This window comes from Malurus melanocephalus, unplaced genomic scaffold, assembly GCF_030028575.1.
Source record: "Malurus melanocephalus ecotype Western Australia unplaced genomic scaffold, MMel_1.1 scaffold_251, whole genome shotgun sequence".
Lineage (NCBI taxonomy): Eukaryota > Metazoa > Chordata > Aves > Passeriformes > Maluridae > Malurus > Malurus melanocephalus.
Genome location: NW_026623483.1, coordinates 592,813 through 608,859, shown reverse-complemented (window position 1 = coordinate 608,859; position 16,047 = coordinate 592,813). Strand labels below are relative to the sequence as shown.

General features: G+C 42.7%; 1 protein-coding gene across 1 annotated transcript in view; it reads right to left on the bottom strand.

Moving 5' to 3' along the window:
• The window catches only part of ANKFY1 (ankyrin repeat and FYVE domain containing 1), a 31,547-nt gene extending 17,565 nt beyond the window's left edge, over nucleotides 1-13,982 (bottom strand). Inside the window, exons 1-7 of the mRNA XM_057375524.1 lie at nucleotides 13,834-13,982; nucleotides 9,268-9,460; nucleotides 7,656-7,774; nucleotides 5,171-5,306; nucleotides 3,607-3,730; nucleotides 2,320-2,469; nucleotides 1,673-1,838 (exon numbers count right to left, since the gene is read on the bottom strand). Coding sequence (XP_057231507.1) covers nucleotides 1,673-1,838; nucleotides 2,320-2,469; nucleotides 3,607-3,730; nucleotides 5,171-5,306; nucleotides 7,656-7,774; nucleotides 9,268-9,460; nucleotides 13,834-13,843 — 898 coding nt within the window. The 5' untranslated portion in view covers nucleotides 13,844-13,982. The remainder of the gene's footprint in view (nucleotides 1-1,672; nucleotides 1,839-2,319; nucleotides 2,470-3,606; nucleotides 3,731-5,170; nucleotides 5,307-7,655; nucleotides 7,775-9,267; nucleotides 9,461-13,833) is intronic.
• Between the last annotated feature and the right edge of the window lie 2,065 nt (nucleotides 13,983-16,047).

Sequence of the window (16,047 nt, the reverse complement as noted above, 5' to 3'; positions counted from 1 at the left end):
TTTTTTGAACAAAAGGTACTGTTCCAAGGCATCAGTCAAAAGTTTCCAGTTCACAGTTTTACTATGTAAACAAGGAATAACACAGCCTTTGCTCTTGGAAATTCAGGCTGTCATATACATACAGGGTAAGGGCTTCAGMAGTTCAGACCCACCATGTTCAGCATTCCCAAGAACTCCTTGAGAACTTCTCAGGAGAAGCTCTTCAACACATGAAACCTTGAACTTGAAACACCATTATGCAAAGAATAACTTCAGGAAAATACTAGCTGCCCCTGGTTCMAAAGATACTTTTTGTAGACACATTCACATTTTGCTTGGCCTGAATGCAAGACTGGAGAACAAAGAACAGCGTTTCACTCTATATTGCTGGATTACCTCTAATAACAAAAACAAAAATAATTTTCTGATTTCCATACCAGATATTCCCCCACTCTCCAGTGATCATAAGTAGTAAGAATCATGTGGCAAGTGCAGACAAATTTGCTTTAGCAATTTAGCTCCACTTCCAGAACATGTGATTGTTAACTGTGATTAATTCACTGAAGCTGTGGTTACTAAAAAGCAAGCATTCATTCTCAGAGCTCTAGCTCAGACTGAAAGCAGAAACTAGAAGTAGGGACAAATGCCAGTATTAAGTATGAAGAGGAGCCTGTTGATATTTTTCCAGTGTTTTATATGGCTGCAGCCATCACAACAGTGAACTATGCCTAGAACGTCTCCTATTCCTGCTGCTGAAGTCTCACTCACAGGATCAGACACCAGCATTATCCTTTTAGACACATAAGAGATTAACTTAAATTTTGTGAGCTTAAAATACAGCTCCCAAATTCTTCCTTTACTTCTGGGGTCCAAGACCATTTGGTGCTAGAAATAAACTTATGCTTGGCTTTCTGGAACAGAGCTGCCAAAGACAGTGCAGGAATAACGAGCAGCACAAGGTATTCGCTGCAGGTTTTTACCACACTTTGACCACAGGCCAAGATGCTGCTGATCCAAAGCCTTCAGAGTACTGTGGCTATGGCAACCAGGACCTGCTGTGCTCCAGTTCTCATAAGATGCACTTCCCACTCTAAGGTGGAGAAGAGCTCAATATAATAATCTAGTTGTACTCAGACTCCACTCTGGTAATTACACTGGAGATTTGAAAATATTCAGACTGGCCAGAGGTACACTTGCTCCTTGTCTTCTTTCAGTCAGATTTTCCTCTTCTGAAACTGCTGTGCAGTAGCAAGGACCCTTACTGTTAACCATAYTATCTCAAAGAAGCACATGCTGCATTCAACCCAAGTCTAGAAAAAGACTTCATCTTTGTGACCGTTATACTGTCATGCTCAATTCAATTATTTGTCAGAAAGAATACTGTCAAATTAGAATATTCYCAGTGTCTCCCTGTATTTCTTCCTCTAGCAGGCAATATTCTACTACATTTGCAACTGGATGCCACACAGCGTAAGTTTGCCCAGCCAGCAGACTGGCTCTCAGATCCCAAATAACAGTCTGTTTGCTTTAATGTTAAAAAAAAAAAAAAAATAAACAGGACAAAGTTCATCCTTCACTACAATTTTCTAGCTGCAGTGTCAACTACAATGTGACACAGGAACAGACTTTGAAATACGTATCCCACAAGGAGAATAACTAGAAGTTAACAAAGCTTCCTATCCCATCTACTTACCTCTCTGGATGGCTTTATGGAGCAGACTCCAACCTTTCTTGTCTGCCCTATCCACGTCAGCCTTGTAGTTGACCAATGTAGTTGCAATACTCTCCAATCTTTGGGCCAGGGCTAGATCCAAAGCAAGATCTCCATTGTGATCCAATTCATTGAGCTTCCCAGGAAGCTACAACACAAAAACAGTCAACTCACATTAGAGGCTCCTGAACGGTTTTTCCTTGCCCCTTGGTGGGGAACAAYTTATTTGATAGTTGTTTAGTTTTCATCCAAGCAGAACAAATACCTGTTACTTCARCTTTCAAGAGAAAAGTTGTTCAAGGAAACAGTTCTTACTGAACTGCCATGAAACAGCAGAATTGATAATTACAACCATTCAGCTTTAAATGTGCATAGCAGTATCAGGTAATGGATTTTATTAGATAGATTCTGTTGCATGCAAGGTGTTTTAAGTGTTATGAATCACTTCCAAATTATGTCTTCATGGAGCTACTGCTAGACAGATCTCCATTACACACATAGAAGTAGCAGTGGCAATGGTGAATGTGCAAATAAGAATCAGTGACAAAAATCACTAACRAGGTTCAGACTKGTACTTAGGAACTAGTTATTTGAAACACCAAATTCWAGAAGAGAGACCAAGACAGTACCTGTGAATCCATTTCAATAAGATACAAAAAGACTACATCTTCTCTCTCAACTTTAATGGCCTTATGCAAAGGATATTCTGTCTTTGACTTGAACATTTTATACAGTAGCTGAGCACTCATGCTGCTAAAATCTTCTTTTCGCAAGTCATCCTAGGAGCAATAAAAGAGAAGGGTAAGCAATACTCCTGTTTTATTTATAGACATGGCATTGCACAATACAATTCTGAAGTTCACAAAACAAGTCCAGTTAACAGTTCCATTTGATAACATTTTGGCAAGAACAATCCCAAATATCTTCTAAGATTAGGAAGAAACAAATCAGAAGTTTTAAATCTTAGATTTTAGATTCAAGATCAGTTAGTGAAATTTTTCTTCCTTTTTGTCCACAGACATTGAAAACTAGCATTTTACCAGACACTATGGCAGATTAACATCTAGTCTTTAAAATAATACATTACTCTTAATTCTGACAAAAAGGGCTACAACTAYTGAAGGCTGATTCATAAAATTATGAATAAAAGTAAACAGAAACGTAGGAATAAAAAGGGCATAGGTATGAGTTAGTGCTCATTTGACTAAACAGAAACAACCTTATTTCCAGGTAGAGCTAAGAATCAAAAATGAAGAGTTAAGAAGAAAGTCAAGAGTTAAAACTGCTGACCCACAGGTTTAGATACAATCTTTATTTATGCATTAATATATCAAAACACTTCCCTCATCTATATGTAGAGTATGCATTTTAGATTTAGAATAATCTAGAGCCCCCCCAAGTCTACTGTTGACAAGTGTTATTTTAAAGGCTAACTCATTACTCAGTTAATCAAACCTCCTTCAAAATAAGAGATCAGAGCAAGTGAAAYTTCCAAGCTGATTGTGAGACTGGCTGCCTCTCCCTCCACTACAGAAGAGAAATTTCCCTGGGCTTCCACGAATTATTTTTAGCAGTAAAAGCAGGCCTGGGATTTRTGATCTGTATAGACAAAGACCAACTATGGATGAACTTCTAAACACTTTGGAGTCCAGATCTGATAAACAACCCGCTTATTAGAACACAGTTCCTTCTATTTGGCTCATATACTAAGACACTTYGTACAGTAAAGTATTTCCAATGAACAGAACAAGTCTTCTGGTACGAGCTACTTTCCAGACCCCTGCCCCCAAGACATTCTCAAAACAATGGACCAACTAATTGAGGTTAGAAAATRTGGTAAGTTAAGCAAAATTCTACTATTAAGTTTCTATAATGTGCAAATATTTCTCCTCTTGCTTCCTTGTGCCAGTACTCACCCAGTGGCTAGCAATGATCTCAGCACAGTAGTTGAGGAGCGTGCTGGCACTGAGCTCCTCAGCCGTCTGATAGAAACGGATGCAGTTCCTGACATTAACAAGTGACATAACTCCTTTTTCACATCTGTCAAAACAGCAAAGCCAGTGGTCAGTAACCAAAAATTTTCACCTAATCACTCTCCCATGCTGGAAGAGGTTAATAATACTTGTCTTCCTAGATGYCAGTAGGAAATGCCACAGACAAGCWTTATTATAAGGCTAAATAGCATAAASATACTTTAGTGAGAAGCCCTAAAAGACAGCTTCCCTAAGAGCAGACTTCTATCAGAATTCATCTAGCCAAGGTCCCATGAAAACACCACACTGCAGCAGTCTGGATGGAGACACATCGCAGTTCTCCCAAGGGCACAAACTGCAGCTCATTCACAGCTATGAAGTAAYAAGGAAGATGTGTATCTCTACAAGTACTACAGTGATCCCAAGCCAGTGTTGTTTAGGTTGGATATTAGGAAAAATGTCTTCACTGAAAGGGTGGTCAGGCACTGGCACAGCTGCCCAGAGTAATGGTGGAGTCATTATCCCTGCAGGAATTTAACAGATGTGTACATGTAGCACCTGGGGACATGGTTAATGGKGGGCTTGACAGTGCTGGCCTGTTAATCACTCTATCTTAGTGGTCTTCTCCAGCCTAAACAATTCCATTATTCATTGTTTGTATACCTACAAAAACATCTCATAATTATGAGTCGCATCCTACACACAGACCTGTCACTGGACTACCATGACCAAACAACTGCTAAGTTCACAGTACAATGTAAGGGCAGCTTTTAGGCTGGTACAAGCCTTGAAGAAGTTTTAATATTGGCCTTACAGGTGTCAACTTGTCTGGTCAGAAGGCTTGCCAGCAATTTAGTTACTTCATGTTGAAGGCACACACATCAGGGATTATTCATGTCATGTATTGCTACAGACACCCTTCAGGCAAAATTCAAGGCTTTGAAGTTGTACAAAACTTGAAAAGGTGTCAATTTGTACACTCAGGATTCTCAGTCTAAATGGTTTAACATTCTATAATTCAAGGTAACAACGCAGCCCCTAGAGTCAGGGTGCAATCATAGTCTCAGAATGGGAAAGCATTGTACTGTTAAATTAACCTTTTTTCTGAAGAAGGGTTGCAGAAGATGCACAGAAGTTACAAAAATTTCACCTGTGTCACTTTAATACCGCAAGCTAAATGCCACTGACTTTTCCCAGCATTCCCTAACAATTCCTTTCTTGCAACTCCCCAGAACCCGATGCTATTCTACTGATCTCCTCTGTACATCAATTAGTTTGACTGGGAGAAGAACCGGAAAGTCAACATAAAACCTATGAGAACTCTACTACCATTTAATTGTAGTGCAACATTCATTTCCCCCAATAAACTAAATGTCATGCTATATTATTAAAGGCTCAAGACTTTGAAAAAGAATCATTTTATCCACTTGCCAGCAGCTATCATCTTATTTCTGTCTGAACAAAGTTTAAGAGTTCAGGTAAATTCACTATATTCACTAGGACTCACCTTTCCCTAAGTAGCTGGAGCTGAAATTTATTAGCTAATTTCATGAGCTCTGTCAAGAAGATATCATCTTCTCTTAGCTCAAGTTCGTCTGTGTAGATCCACCGCAGCATTGCCATGGTTACCTCTGGGTCAGCATCTGTTACAGGGAGCAACAAGATTAATAAAATACCTAAAAACAATCACCTATCCAAGTAGCTGCTATTCCTTTGACTKCTAAAAGTCACAGCTACCATAAAAAGACAGTCTTGTTTTGAAATTGTACTTAGTTCAAAATTTTGAAAGAGACAAARTTGGTCAGAAGTTGAAACTAATAACAATGCTGGTAGCAAGAAGGAAAACCTCTCTACACTGAGACACTGCGCTGAGTGCAGGGAGCCCTATAACATCACCTACCTGCTACRCCAATGCTGCATATTTAGGGACCAGTAGTGCCCCTTATAAAGTCCTTGGCCCCTCACMTATGGCCAAAAGCACATCCACATCTGACAAGAATAAAGCCCCTTTTTGATATAGCAGCCATATGTTGTGAACTGCTGCATTCCAACAAAGGTACTTACACCTTGTTACACTTTGGTAATGACTACAAAGCACTTCAAACTGTTGGTAGCCATTTCCAGGAAAAGTGTAAAAGAGCCAATYTGAAGGAGCTAGTTAGATTTCAGGTGTTTATAAGACTGATCACAAACTGACATTTTCACACAGTGGGAAAAATAGAAAATCATACCACAGGACACTACATAAGTCCAAAGGCCAAGGACCTCTGTCACTCAAAATGACTAACCATCTTACAAGGATGCAGATAAGAGTAACTTCAGAAGATCAGATCAACTACAACAAAAATACCATTCATTTAAGAAATTATCCTTAGTCATTTGAGCTGTTTTGCTTTTAAAAAAAAAAATTAAATCAAAAACTTCACAGACACTGAAATACCTATCCCAAAATGCTCCTTTAGATGGAAGGTTGGCCCAGATTATCTGCAGAGTAGCAGCAGTGCTTGGCATGCAGACTGCCTCCCAGGAATCACGAGGTTTTAGTAAGACAAGTATTTTTTGCCAAACTCAAAGCAATCAGAAAACCTACTTGAGAAATACTATCAGCTCTGTCTTGGCAGAGGTAGGAGTGCATTTTCTCCCTCTCAMTAAGAACATGGGTTCATCTCTTTCTATTCTTTTAAAAATTAGAAAATTCTACAGATTAATTGAACTCTAAAAACACTGAATCTCAAATGCTGCCTGCATTCTGAAGATAAAGATTCAGGCAATCTTAGCTTGCAAGCTTTTAAGAGAACCCCTTAAGAAAACCATGACAATTTCCAGGGAATAGCTTGTTGCTTGCTCCAGCTATTTCATAAGCGAATCTTTGTGCAATTTATCAGATTTATTAAAAAAATCAGTAATTCAATTTTACAATTAAAAATATCATTTGCTAGCACATATTTAAGCACTATTTGCRTTGTTAAACATATAAGACTGCAGTTACATTTGAGATTTTCAGGCTAGCTTAGATATGGAGCTAGAAACGTTTTGGACTGCCACTTGTAACAACATTACAACAAACATAAGAGCTTTTTAGYAGTAATTTTGTTAGCATAGCATTCAGTTTCAAAAATCCTTGGCATCTGTTTCCTTGGGGCTGCAGAAAGATCCACAAATCATGTTGTAAGGAAGCCCATGCTGTCTCATAAAACCAGCTTGATGTGACTTGCTACTTCCAATTTGCCTACACTTAGAATTCATGGTAAGAATTAATTCAGAAAGTGAAGCCAGTGCTTAATATTCAACATGCCAGTCAGCAAGCTGCTTAACTTCATRCCTGGTTTTATTGCTCACAAATTAATTGTATAAGGCTCTCCTATACTGTTAAGTACAGAAAAGCCTGTTGAGAGGTTCAATCTGCAGAAACACTGCTCAATATAAGTGCATGCAAGAAACAGCTACAGCGGAACAAAATGCTCATGTAAAAGATGGTCTTCTAAAAAACTTCTCTTCCTCACCTGTTTTATAAAGGTATCAAAGTGCCGAAGCAAACAACTTCAGTAACACATCAGTACTTGTACTCACTTCCCACACACACTATGTTAACAAGCAGCAAGGTAATTCCATGACACACTTCAGAGAAATTATGCACACTACCTCAAAAAGCCCTGTCCTTAGAAAGGAAGAAGTCAAGTTCCTCCACATAGATTTTTCAGTATGTTTAGTTGACTCTAGAAAAGACCAACTGGCCACCAATCTCAACCCCTGTTTGTTAAAGAGAAAGAAGGCAGGTTATTGATTTAACTACCACTAGCACCCAGTTAACTAACACAAGCTCACTACCACTTTTCAGAGAGAGAGAGAGAGCTCCGTAGTTAACAGATTAAGCACCACTTAGCGTGGACAGCACTAGACTGAAAGGCATATAAGTAACCTTTTCCCAACAGGCCCTTTCACAAGTCACCCTAAAGACAACTGAGGCATCACAGTACTCAGCAGTGACTGACCTGACAGATCCAGCTCCTCTGTTGAGGCAAGGTTGGCAAGACTCCACGTATCACTGCGTGCCGCCAAGACAAATTTGTGAGCGCTGATGCGCTTGTCCCCAACCTTTATCTTCAGATCACTGATAGGAGAAAAAAAGCACAAACAYATAATGCAGACTTTCCCTGCACTTAGGTATGTACAGATTCAGCATCTCCACAGTATCTATGCCCTGGTACTCACACTTAGGTTCAAGTTGCTTGGGACATTAATACACAACTGGTTAAGTAGAACATGTTGTTCAATGACAATTCTAGGGAGAAATGCGATGAATCATTAATATTTCAAGTGCTTGCTTGATTTTGGCTTTTTAACCATTTCAGAATTAACAGCAGAGTTACTGTGTAAGTCAGAAAAAGCCAACAATCTTGAAGCTGAAGATTTATGTCACAGTGTCCATACTAATAATGTCAGCTAAGCACCAACGCTTTCAGGCAAGACCAGCAAGAGARCAATGCTCTTTGACTTTAGTCTGAGTGCAAGGCAGAATCCCCAGTTCCCAGGAGACCTGCCGTCAAGAACACCCATTTCATCTTAACCCTTTACACCAGGTTATCCACTGCAGTTAGAAAATACCTGCCCTGCTCATTTTGAAGTCCCATGGCTTGCAGATGCTCTGACTGTGTTAAGTGTGCTTTCCAGACTGTTTATTAAATCAAAGCACTGCTATAAATTACAGCACAACACAGTGATGTTATCTAATGAAACCAGCACTGGGACTTGCTGCCTTTCTCATTCTGTGATATGTAGGCCCTTTTAGACATCTATTCTACACATTTAAGAAGCTGAACAGAAATAAAGGGATCCAACTCTTCTGACATATGCTATCTATCAAATCATTACCCAGCAAGCTAGAGTAAGTTCTTGCAGGCACTTCCTGACTCTTTTCTCAGGGAGGCTCATGAAGAGATGCTATGGCAAAGAAATTTTAACTAAAATAGATTTTCCCCTTATATGATTAAACTCCTTTACTGTGTTGGCATTGCCTTCAGTAATAGCAAGTTGATAGGTATCATAGTAGTCTCAGAACTAAATCAGTTAAGGAATCTACAGTACGGAAAGGATCCTCAACGTGCCTATGGAAAAGAAACCACTAACCCTAATTTTGTTGAGATTAAAAAATACAGTATCATTTATATCACTAAGGCACAAACATCACTAATACAACCAGACAAGAGAATTTAATCAGGCTTCTCCACACACAACAGGAGTACAGAACTGCTTTATATGACAGAACCTTTAAAGAAAGCAGAGTTTTCCAAATACATTGTGTAATTAATCTACCAAGTATGGACCAGATCAAAACTCAGTCTGTTCAGAAGGAGTTTTGCTATTGACAGTGATCATGGTCAATTTTCTCTGAACTTGTCTGAGACAAACTTCTGTTTAAAGCTCTCGATTCAAGAACTGAATTCAGTATAACACCTGATCTTAGCATGCTCTTCCACCTACAGCTGCAACGAACCCATTCACACCAGGAAGCAAAGAATTTTCCTTGTCTAGCACCAGGACCTAGCGGAGTCAATAAAAACAAAAGTTTCTGTAATGCCCCTTTCCTCAGGGGGCGTTCCTTACCTGTACTGCTCCTGCTGATAGAGCTCAGCTACAATGGCGAGAAGTCGACTGATGAAKGTGTCACTGGCATTGTCCTGATTGGCCTCGACAGCCAGAAGGTTGCATCTCCTTTCTGTATCAACCAGTTTCTTCTGCAGCTTCACATACTCCTGGCGGAGGAGCATCAGGTGCTTTTCCAGCTTGGCCACCTCCTCTGCAAGGCACAAGTGTTACTACAAGGTTGAGACGTGTACACCTTTGTCTGGCAACTGAGGGTAACTTAACCCTCAGACTGCACATCTAGTTTAATCACACAAYACTCCAAGGAGGGTCTCTCCTCTTCCACATACCTGGGTATCTCACCTCCTTATTCTATATTTAATAAAAGTATTAAACCTTCTATTTTATATCATTTGCATTAACATACTGAAAAATCATTGTAACACAGTGATAGAAGCCACTTACAAATAAAGTTCTGACTTCTGTTAAGTCAGGAATGCCATAAGTTTCCTAAAGTTGTGGGAGCTCATAGCTGTGGGAATTATGGTGGGGTAGAGGACTAAGTATTTGGTTCTTACCCATTTTTTCAGCCTAGTTAAGATGCTGTTTGACTTTACAGTTGATACTTAAACCACAAGTGAGAATTACAACAGTTGCTGATGTACCATATCTACCTCAGAGTACTTAACTGACCAGTTGAGAACTCCTCAAACTGTCAAGTAAGAAACTCCCCAAAAAAATGGCCAGAGTGGAAAACTGATTGTCCCCAGAAGCTATAAGCTAAAGGCCAGTCAAAAATATACAAAATTACTACTGGCTGGCAGACACATGCTTCCATTGGAGACTCTGCACTGACAAGGCATCACATATGGAGTCAAGTCCATGGTGGCTATTTCAGTTCAGGAGCAGAAAAGCAACAGCATCTGGGAATCTCAWCCTTGAACAGGTACTTCCAYCCCACTGCAGAAACTMCTTTCCCACCACACTTAASTGGTCACTCCACAACATGCTRGGATRAGTTGTTCACTGAACTCAACCCAGCCCACCGCTATGAAAAACCCCTATACTTCACTGCTGGAAGGAAATGTCTGTACTGGTATTTAAAACCAAGCAAATTTATGAGTCCTTATTTATGGATTCGTTGCAAAAACCGCACATTTACTATTAATCACCGTGCTTAATTATTTGCCCCCCATCATTAAATTAATTTTTCGAATCAGGCCAAATCCCAAACCAGTCCTAAAATAAGAAGAGGTAGCAAGGATACATTTGAAAGTTAACCAATGATTTTAGGTGGGAAAGTTCCTACAAGATTACTCCCCACCATCCAGGAATTAACACTTCAAAGACTTTTCACAAATATTTATTAAACATTACTAGCACAAACAATGAGAATCTGAGCTGTTGATCAGTGTTTTGTTCTTGCCTCCACAGAAAAGTTCAGCAGCACAGCTGACCTTGGCCTCGCTATGACACAGGTCTCCAGGGCAGAGCATCAGTCTCTAGCTCTGCTGCAGACAAAACACCTTGTTTAGCCTTGTCCTCTAGGGACCCTGCAGCAAATTACTCCCTCATAAGTCTTTCAACTTAACAACTACTGTAATGGATAAACAAAAGGCAACATATCCTATTTTCTTTTTGAGTRAATACTACTTAAGCAAGTTTGGCAGACACTTCCTTCAACAGCCTTTATCATTAGCTATATCCTTTAAAATTTCATAGATACCATCTCCTTTGGGATACCATCCTTTTTCTACTGAAATATACTGTGATTTCAGAATTCTGCCATCAGCACCACATCAAGCTTCAAAGAGGGTTTGAAATCCTGCTGTGGTCAGTCTTTCTATCTGAAGATGAATGCAGTTTTGTTGTTCCCAGAACTASAAGGACATGTCCCTTGAGCAACTATTCCTTCCTCATTTCTCCATAATTTGTGTATGACCAGCAATCCAGCTTGTTACTGCTGCTTTCAGGGCAATCCCAGACAATCCCTGCTAGCAGTGAAAGTACCTCAAAGAACTGAAGCGTTGAGAATTCTCGTTTTCAGATTRACAGCATATGCTTCCTGCAACCTCAATGAGAAGGACTGATAGATATTTGTTAACTGAACCAATTACAGGAATTGTAAAATAAGAGTTTCTCTTACTCTACATGACAACCTGCACACCTGTTGTGTAGTAGCTGCGCTTGATGACAGTATTTCATCTTACAGCACATTTCAAGAGCACATTCAAGAGAGTTCTCAAAGTCCAGTTAATGAGCATTCATTGCACCAGAGCAAACTCAGTTTTCCCTGTAAACTKCTCACTTGAAGAGAGAACAAGTAAAATGCACCATTACTGCAGACACACATACACACACACACACAATGAAGGTCCTTGCCTCGAGACACTAAAAGGACAGGCTCAGTAGGATATCAGTAAGTCTCTGGCTAAACATCAATCCAAATGCCTCGTGAAGAGAATGCTCAGGTTCAGCAGAGAGGAAAACACAAAATGTCTCATCTTCTGAGCTACAGTCCAGATAAATAAGAGCAGTGTTTGTTAACAGCTTTCTGGCAGATTGATCAGTATCTCATGAGCTGGCAGAAGTTTATATTCCATATGAAAGACTTGGAAGAGGATTTCAGSAAAGGCTACTGTAATTTTCTTACAGAAGGCACAAATGTACTTGAGAGAAACTACATAGCTGAATGCCAAGAGATAAGCAGGGAGGCAGCAGGGAGACAGATAGCACTACCAAGAGCTAGAGGGAGGATCTAGCAGAACCATTACACTACCCATCCCACCCATCAAAATCAGCCYCAGAAGACATACAAACTTCGYTTACTCATAAAGTAGACCAGAGTRAAATATTTCAGAAAACAAAATKATTTCCTTACCCCCTCCACTGCTCYACACTCTGACCATCATCTCCCCAAGGCTGTACAAGTCACTGCTTTTCTGTTCCGCCTCACTTTTCATCTTTACCCTGCCACCATCCCAAAGTTCTACAGCTACCCTTTCTTTACAGTCAAGCATTAGCTCAACAATTCTTACCCACGCCTGCATGTAAACCTCCAGTATTAGTGGTACAGAACACAGAAATTACAAATGCGAACTTGGCTCTTGTCTAAGTCATCTGTTTAGTCAATTTAGAGTAGCTTTTGCAACACATCTGATTCAGGATTTTTGAAGACAGAGGCAATGCTTAWGAGAAAAMGCACTTGGCTTCTGAGCAAATAACCACGATTTGACAAGTCCCCTTCCTTAGTAAGTTTTCACTTTTCAGCTGACTCAAAACGTAGCTCGTAACTAGGAAAGTGTGGCTGGGAGTAAGGTACTTTGTTGGAAGGAACAAAATGAGCCGTTATTCCAAGACATCCTAAAGAACTGAGAAGGGTGACAACTCCAGCCTTTCACTCCTGTTCACACAGGATCATTCATTGGTCATATGCCTTCATCAGCTAAAAGATCATAGAATTACTCCAGTCAGAGAAGACTCTCTGAGAASTACAGATTGTCTGAAACAGGGCTTGCATCAGCTGCAGGTTAATTCTGCAGAGGAAGACCCTGAGCCAGAGCTCCACACCCTTAAGGATTTCAGTGGGGTAAGTTTCACTACTCGAAGCCAACTTGGACATCTAAAATCCTCCAGAACCAGGTCACCAGGGTTTAAAAGCAAGCATAAGAGGCTGGCCAACTAAATTTAAAGTAGTGATATTTCACCACACAAGAAGTTAGGCACTGCTTTAAGGACTTATCGAACCACCTTGACTGCAGCATCCTCTCAGCTGAWGCATACCAGTGCATCAGCATCTGCTCCATCTTAGTCAATATTCTACAAGTGGTCCTAAAATTTCACCACTGTCCAAGAGTTGCACTTCAAGAGCTGAAGATTGTGCTTTCATGACTTTAACCTTAACTTCATTTTCTTTGTAACTTGGAGCATTGTAGCTCAGTTTGCCGACTCAGTTTCCTCCGAGAAGAAAAAGAGGAAGCTTGTCTTGCAGAAGCGACTATTACTGTAAAGATCCAAGCGTTTTTTCACATCCCATTCGGCTAAATTAATTTGAATGGTGTAATTGGCAGTCTTCAAGCAAAAGAGCAGCACTCCAGGAGCTCTGCAGCTCTCACCGGAGGCTGACAAAAGGACTCCGGCAGAAGTGACCAGGAGGCTGCAGCAGATTCCCCGCCCTGCTCCGCGGAAAGCCGCCGCCCGCGGCGACTCAGGCCGGGCACGGCGGGATGAGCCCCGGGACGGGCGCAGAACCCTGCGGCCCCGCCTAACCCACCGCCTGCGGGGAGGGGTCTGCGGGACGTCCCGGCGAGCTCCCACCACCCATGGCAACCCCAAGCCCCGTCCTGAGGGGCAAGACCGCCCGCGCCAGGCCCGCCCCGCCCGGGGGTGTCCGCCCGCGGCCCCCGCCATCTCCCTCTCACCTCGGGGGCGGCCTGCCCCATCCGCCGCGGGCAGGGCCGAACCCGTCCCGCACGGAGGAGAGGCGGGAGCCGCACGCTGCGGTGCCCCGGCAGCGGCGGAGACCCCCGTGCCCCGCGGCCGCGGCCCCGGCCCCGCCCGGCCCCTCACCCGGGCTCCCCCCCTCACCTTCCGCCATGTTGGCTCCGGCGCCGAAGCTCTCGCGAGACCCCCGCGCTCTGGCGCTGGGGCGGGCGGCGACTCTCGCGAGAGCAGAGCGACAGCGCCCGCACCGCGGGGACGGACCCGCGCGCTCCGCGTTATCCCGCCTTATCCCGCTTTATCCCGCCTTATCCCGCCTTATCCCCCGGCTCTTCTCCGCCCCTCTGCCCGCACCGACAGCCCGCTGGCAGCACGGCACCGCCCCGCCCCCCCGGCAGCGGCGGGAGGCAGCGGGCGGCCGGATGGAGCCGCGGCGGGGCTGCGCTTCCCACGTGGAGGAGGCGCCCGATGATCCCGGCCGGAGCGCTGGGCTGGTGGCGAACAGCAGAGCTGCCGAGTGGCACGGCTGGGAACGCTGGAAACAAAACGATGCTGGGGGGAAACGCACCTGTGCATCACCTCCGTTCACCTGCCCCGGGACTGCCATTCCGCGCCGCCCTGAGCCCAGAATGCACCGTCTGCCCAGCCACTGCCCGCACGGCTGCCGGAGCTACCGCCAGGGTTTCCGCGCCATGGGGGTTCCTCTGTGCTTTGTGCTCACTCGTAGCATCATCATTTCAATTCCTGCTTTTGTTTCAGAGCCAACAATCCTGGACACTGGATCGGCTCCCTCTGGTCACTGGATTGGTGCCCGGTGGGTGAAAAGTGGTTGAGTCGACAGGCAATGACCAAGTACCARTAACAGGATCATTTTCACAGCCATGGGTACAACACAGCTGCCCCTCGGCCGTTGTCGTTGCTCATCATTGCTCCTGCTTAGATGCAACAGAAATGCCAGATATCGATTCTGGACCATCTTCTGCTTGCTTTAAGGAGCAATTTAAGATTAAGACTTCATGCACAGTATTGTTTTACAGACATAATTTTATCTGGATTCCACCATGAAGTGACCTTTGAAAAGTTGCTCTGCATTGTATCAATTTTGGTGTTGGAYAAAACAGCAAAACCAGAGCTGGGTYCAGGAGAGCCACAGACTATTTTTTTTTATATTCAACCTGTCTCATCTTGCACAGCTTGATGACAGCTGTGTATGACTGCTRCATAGCMAATTAACCSCACTGCTCATTGTRYTATTATTGATCATCCCGAGGGAAGAGTTAGTGCTTCCTGATCAGATTTAGTTTAATTTCTCAGTAACAACAGAGATCAGATTTCAAATTACTGCTGTTTTGTATCAAGGGAATAGTAATCTCTGAGGATTTACCTGGGCAGATAGCTGTTGTATGACAATCTGTCTTAAAACCCGTTTCTGATTTGATTTGGAATCACTCATGCTGCTTCTGAAGGAACTCATGTTGCTGCTCTGTGTGCAGTGATGGCACGCACCAAGAGCAGTGCACCAGATGGTACAGACGCAGTGGAGTCCACCCCCCATCAGTCTGCCAAAGCCCAAAATACACTTCTAATCACTTCAGAATTCATGTGCTCTGCTTTATCGATCATCCAATTTCAATCAAGTGTTTTCAGGCATTGCAGCAGAAGGAATTTTAGAGTGACAGTTGACAGCCCTTCTGAGTTTCAGCGATCTTCTGTGGTGCAGCATGAAGAAACATAAAAAAGGAATTAAGATGGCCACACTAGTGAGACATTTATTAATACTTGACGCTTTTCCTTTACCCCCAGTGATGCACCAGTATCTGGAACGCAGGTCACTGTGTTGGGACAAAAATCAGCTCAAATGCTCAGCCAGGATAACTAACCCCTGGAGAAGCTGCCTTGCTAAGTGAGCATCCAGGATGCCAGCAGCCTGCACGAATCAAACCAGATACAAGGTCTTGCTACAAGGAAAATGGARTAATGCTGGCTTACTTCCTTGCTCACCAAGAATCCTCATACTACTCGTCCATCCTGCAGCTCCTCAGTGTTGTTCCCATCTGATTGTATCAGTAAGAGTCACAGCTTTCCATCAGTGCCCCTTTCAATGTCGGGCAGGAACAAATAAAAGCCAACTGTGATCACAGAAAAGTAAAATGGGCCATTTCCTTGCCTACCAGAGGCTTTCTACAACCTGGTCAGTTGGCACCAGATCCTGAGCTGCCTCTTTTCATTCAGTCACTGGGCATTAGCCATCCTGCAGTTTGCGCTTCTTAACAGTATCCCACAGTAACACTCCTTCCTGGGGAATATCTGGGTCAGGTGGGATCACAAACCATCTGGATAAGCCAAATACACATTTGAAAT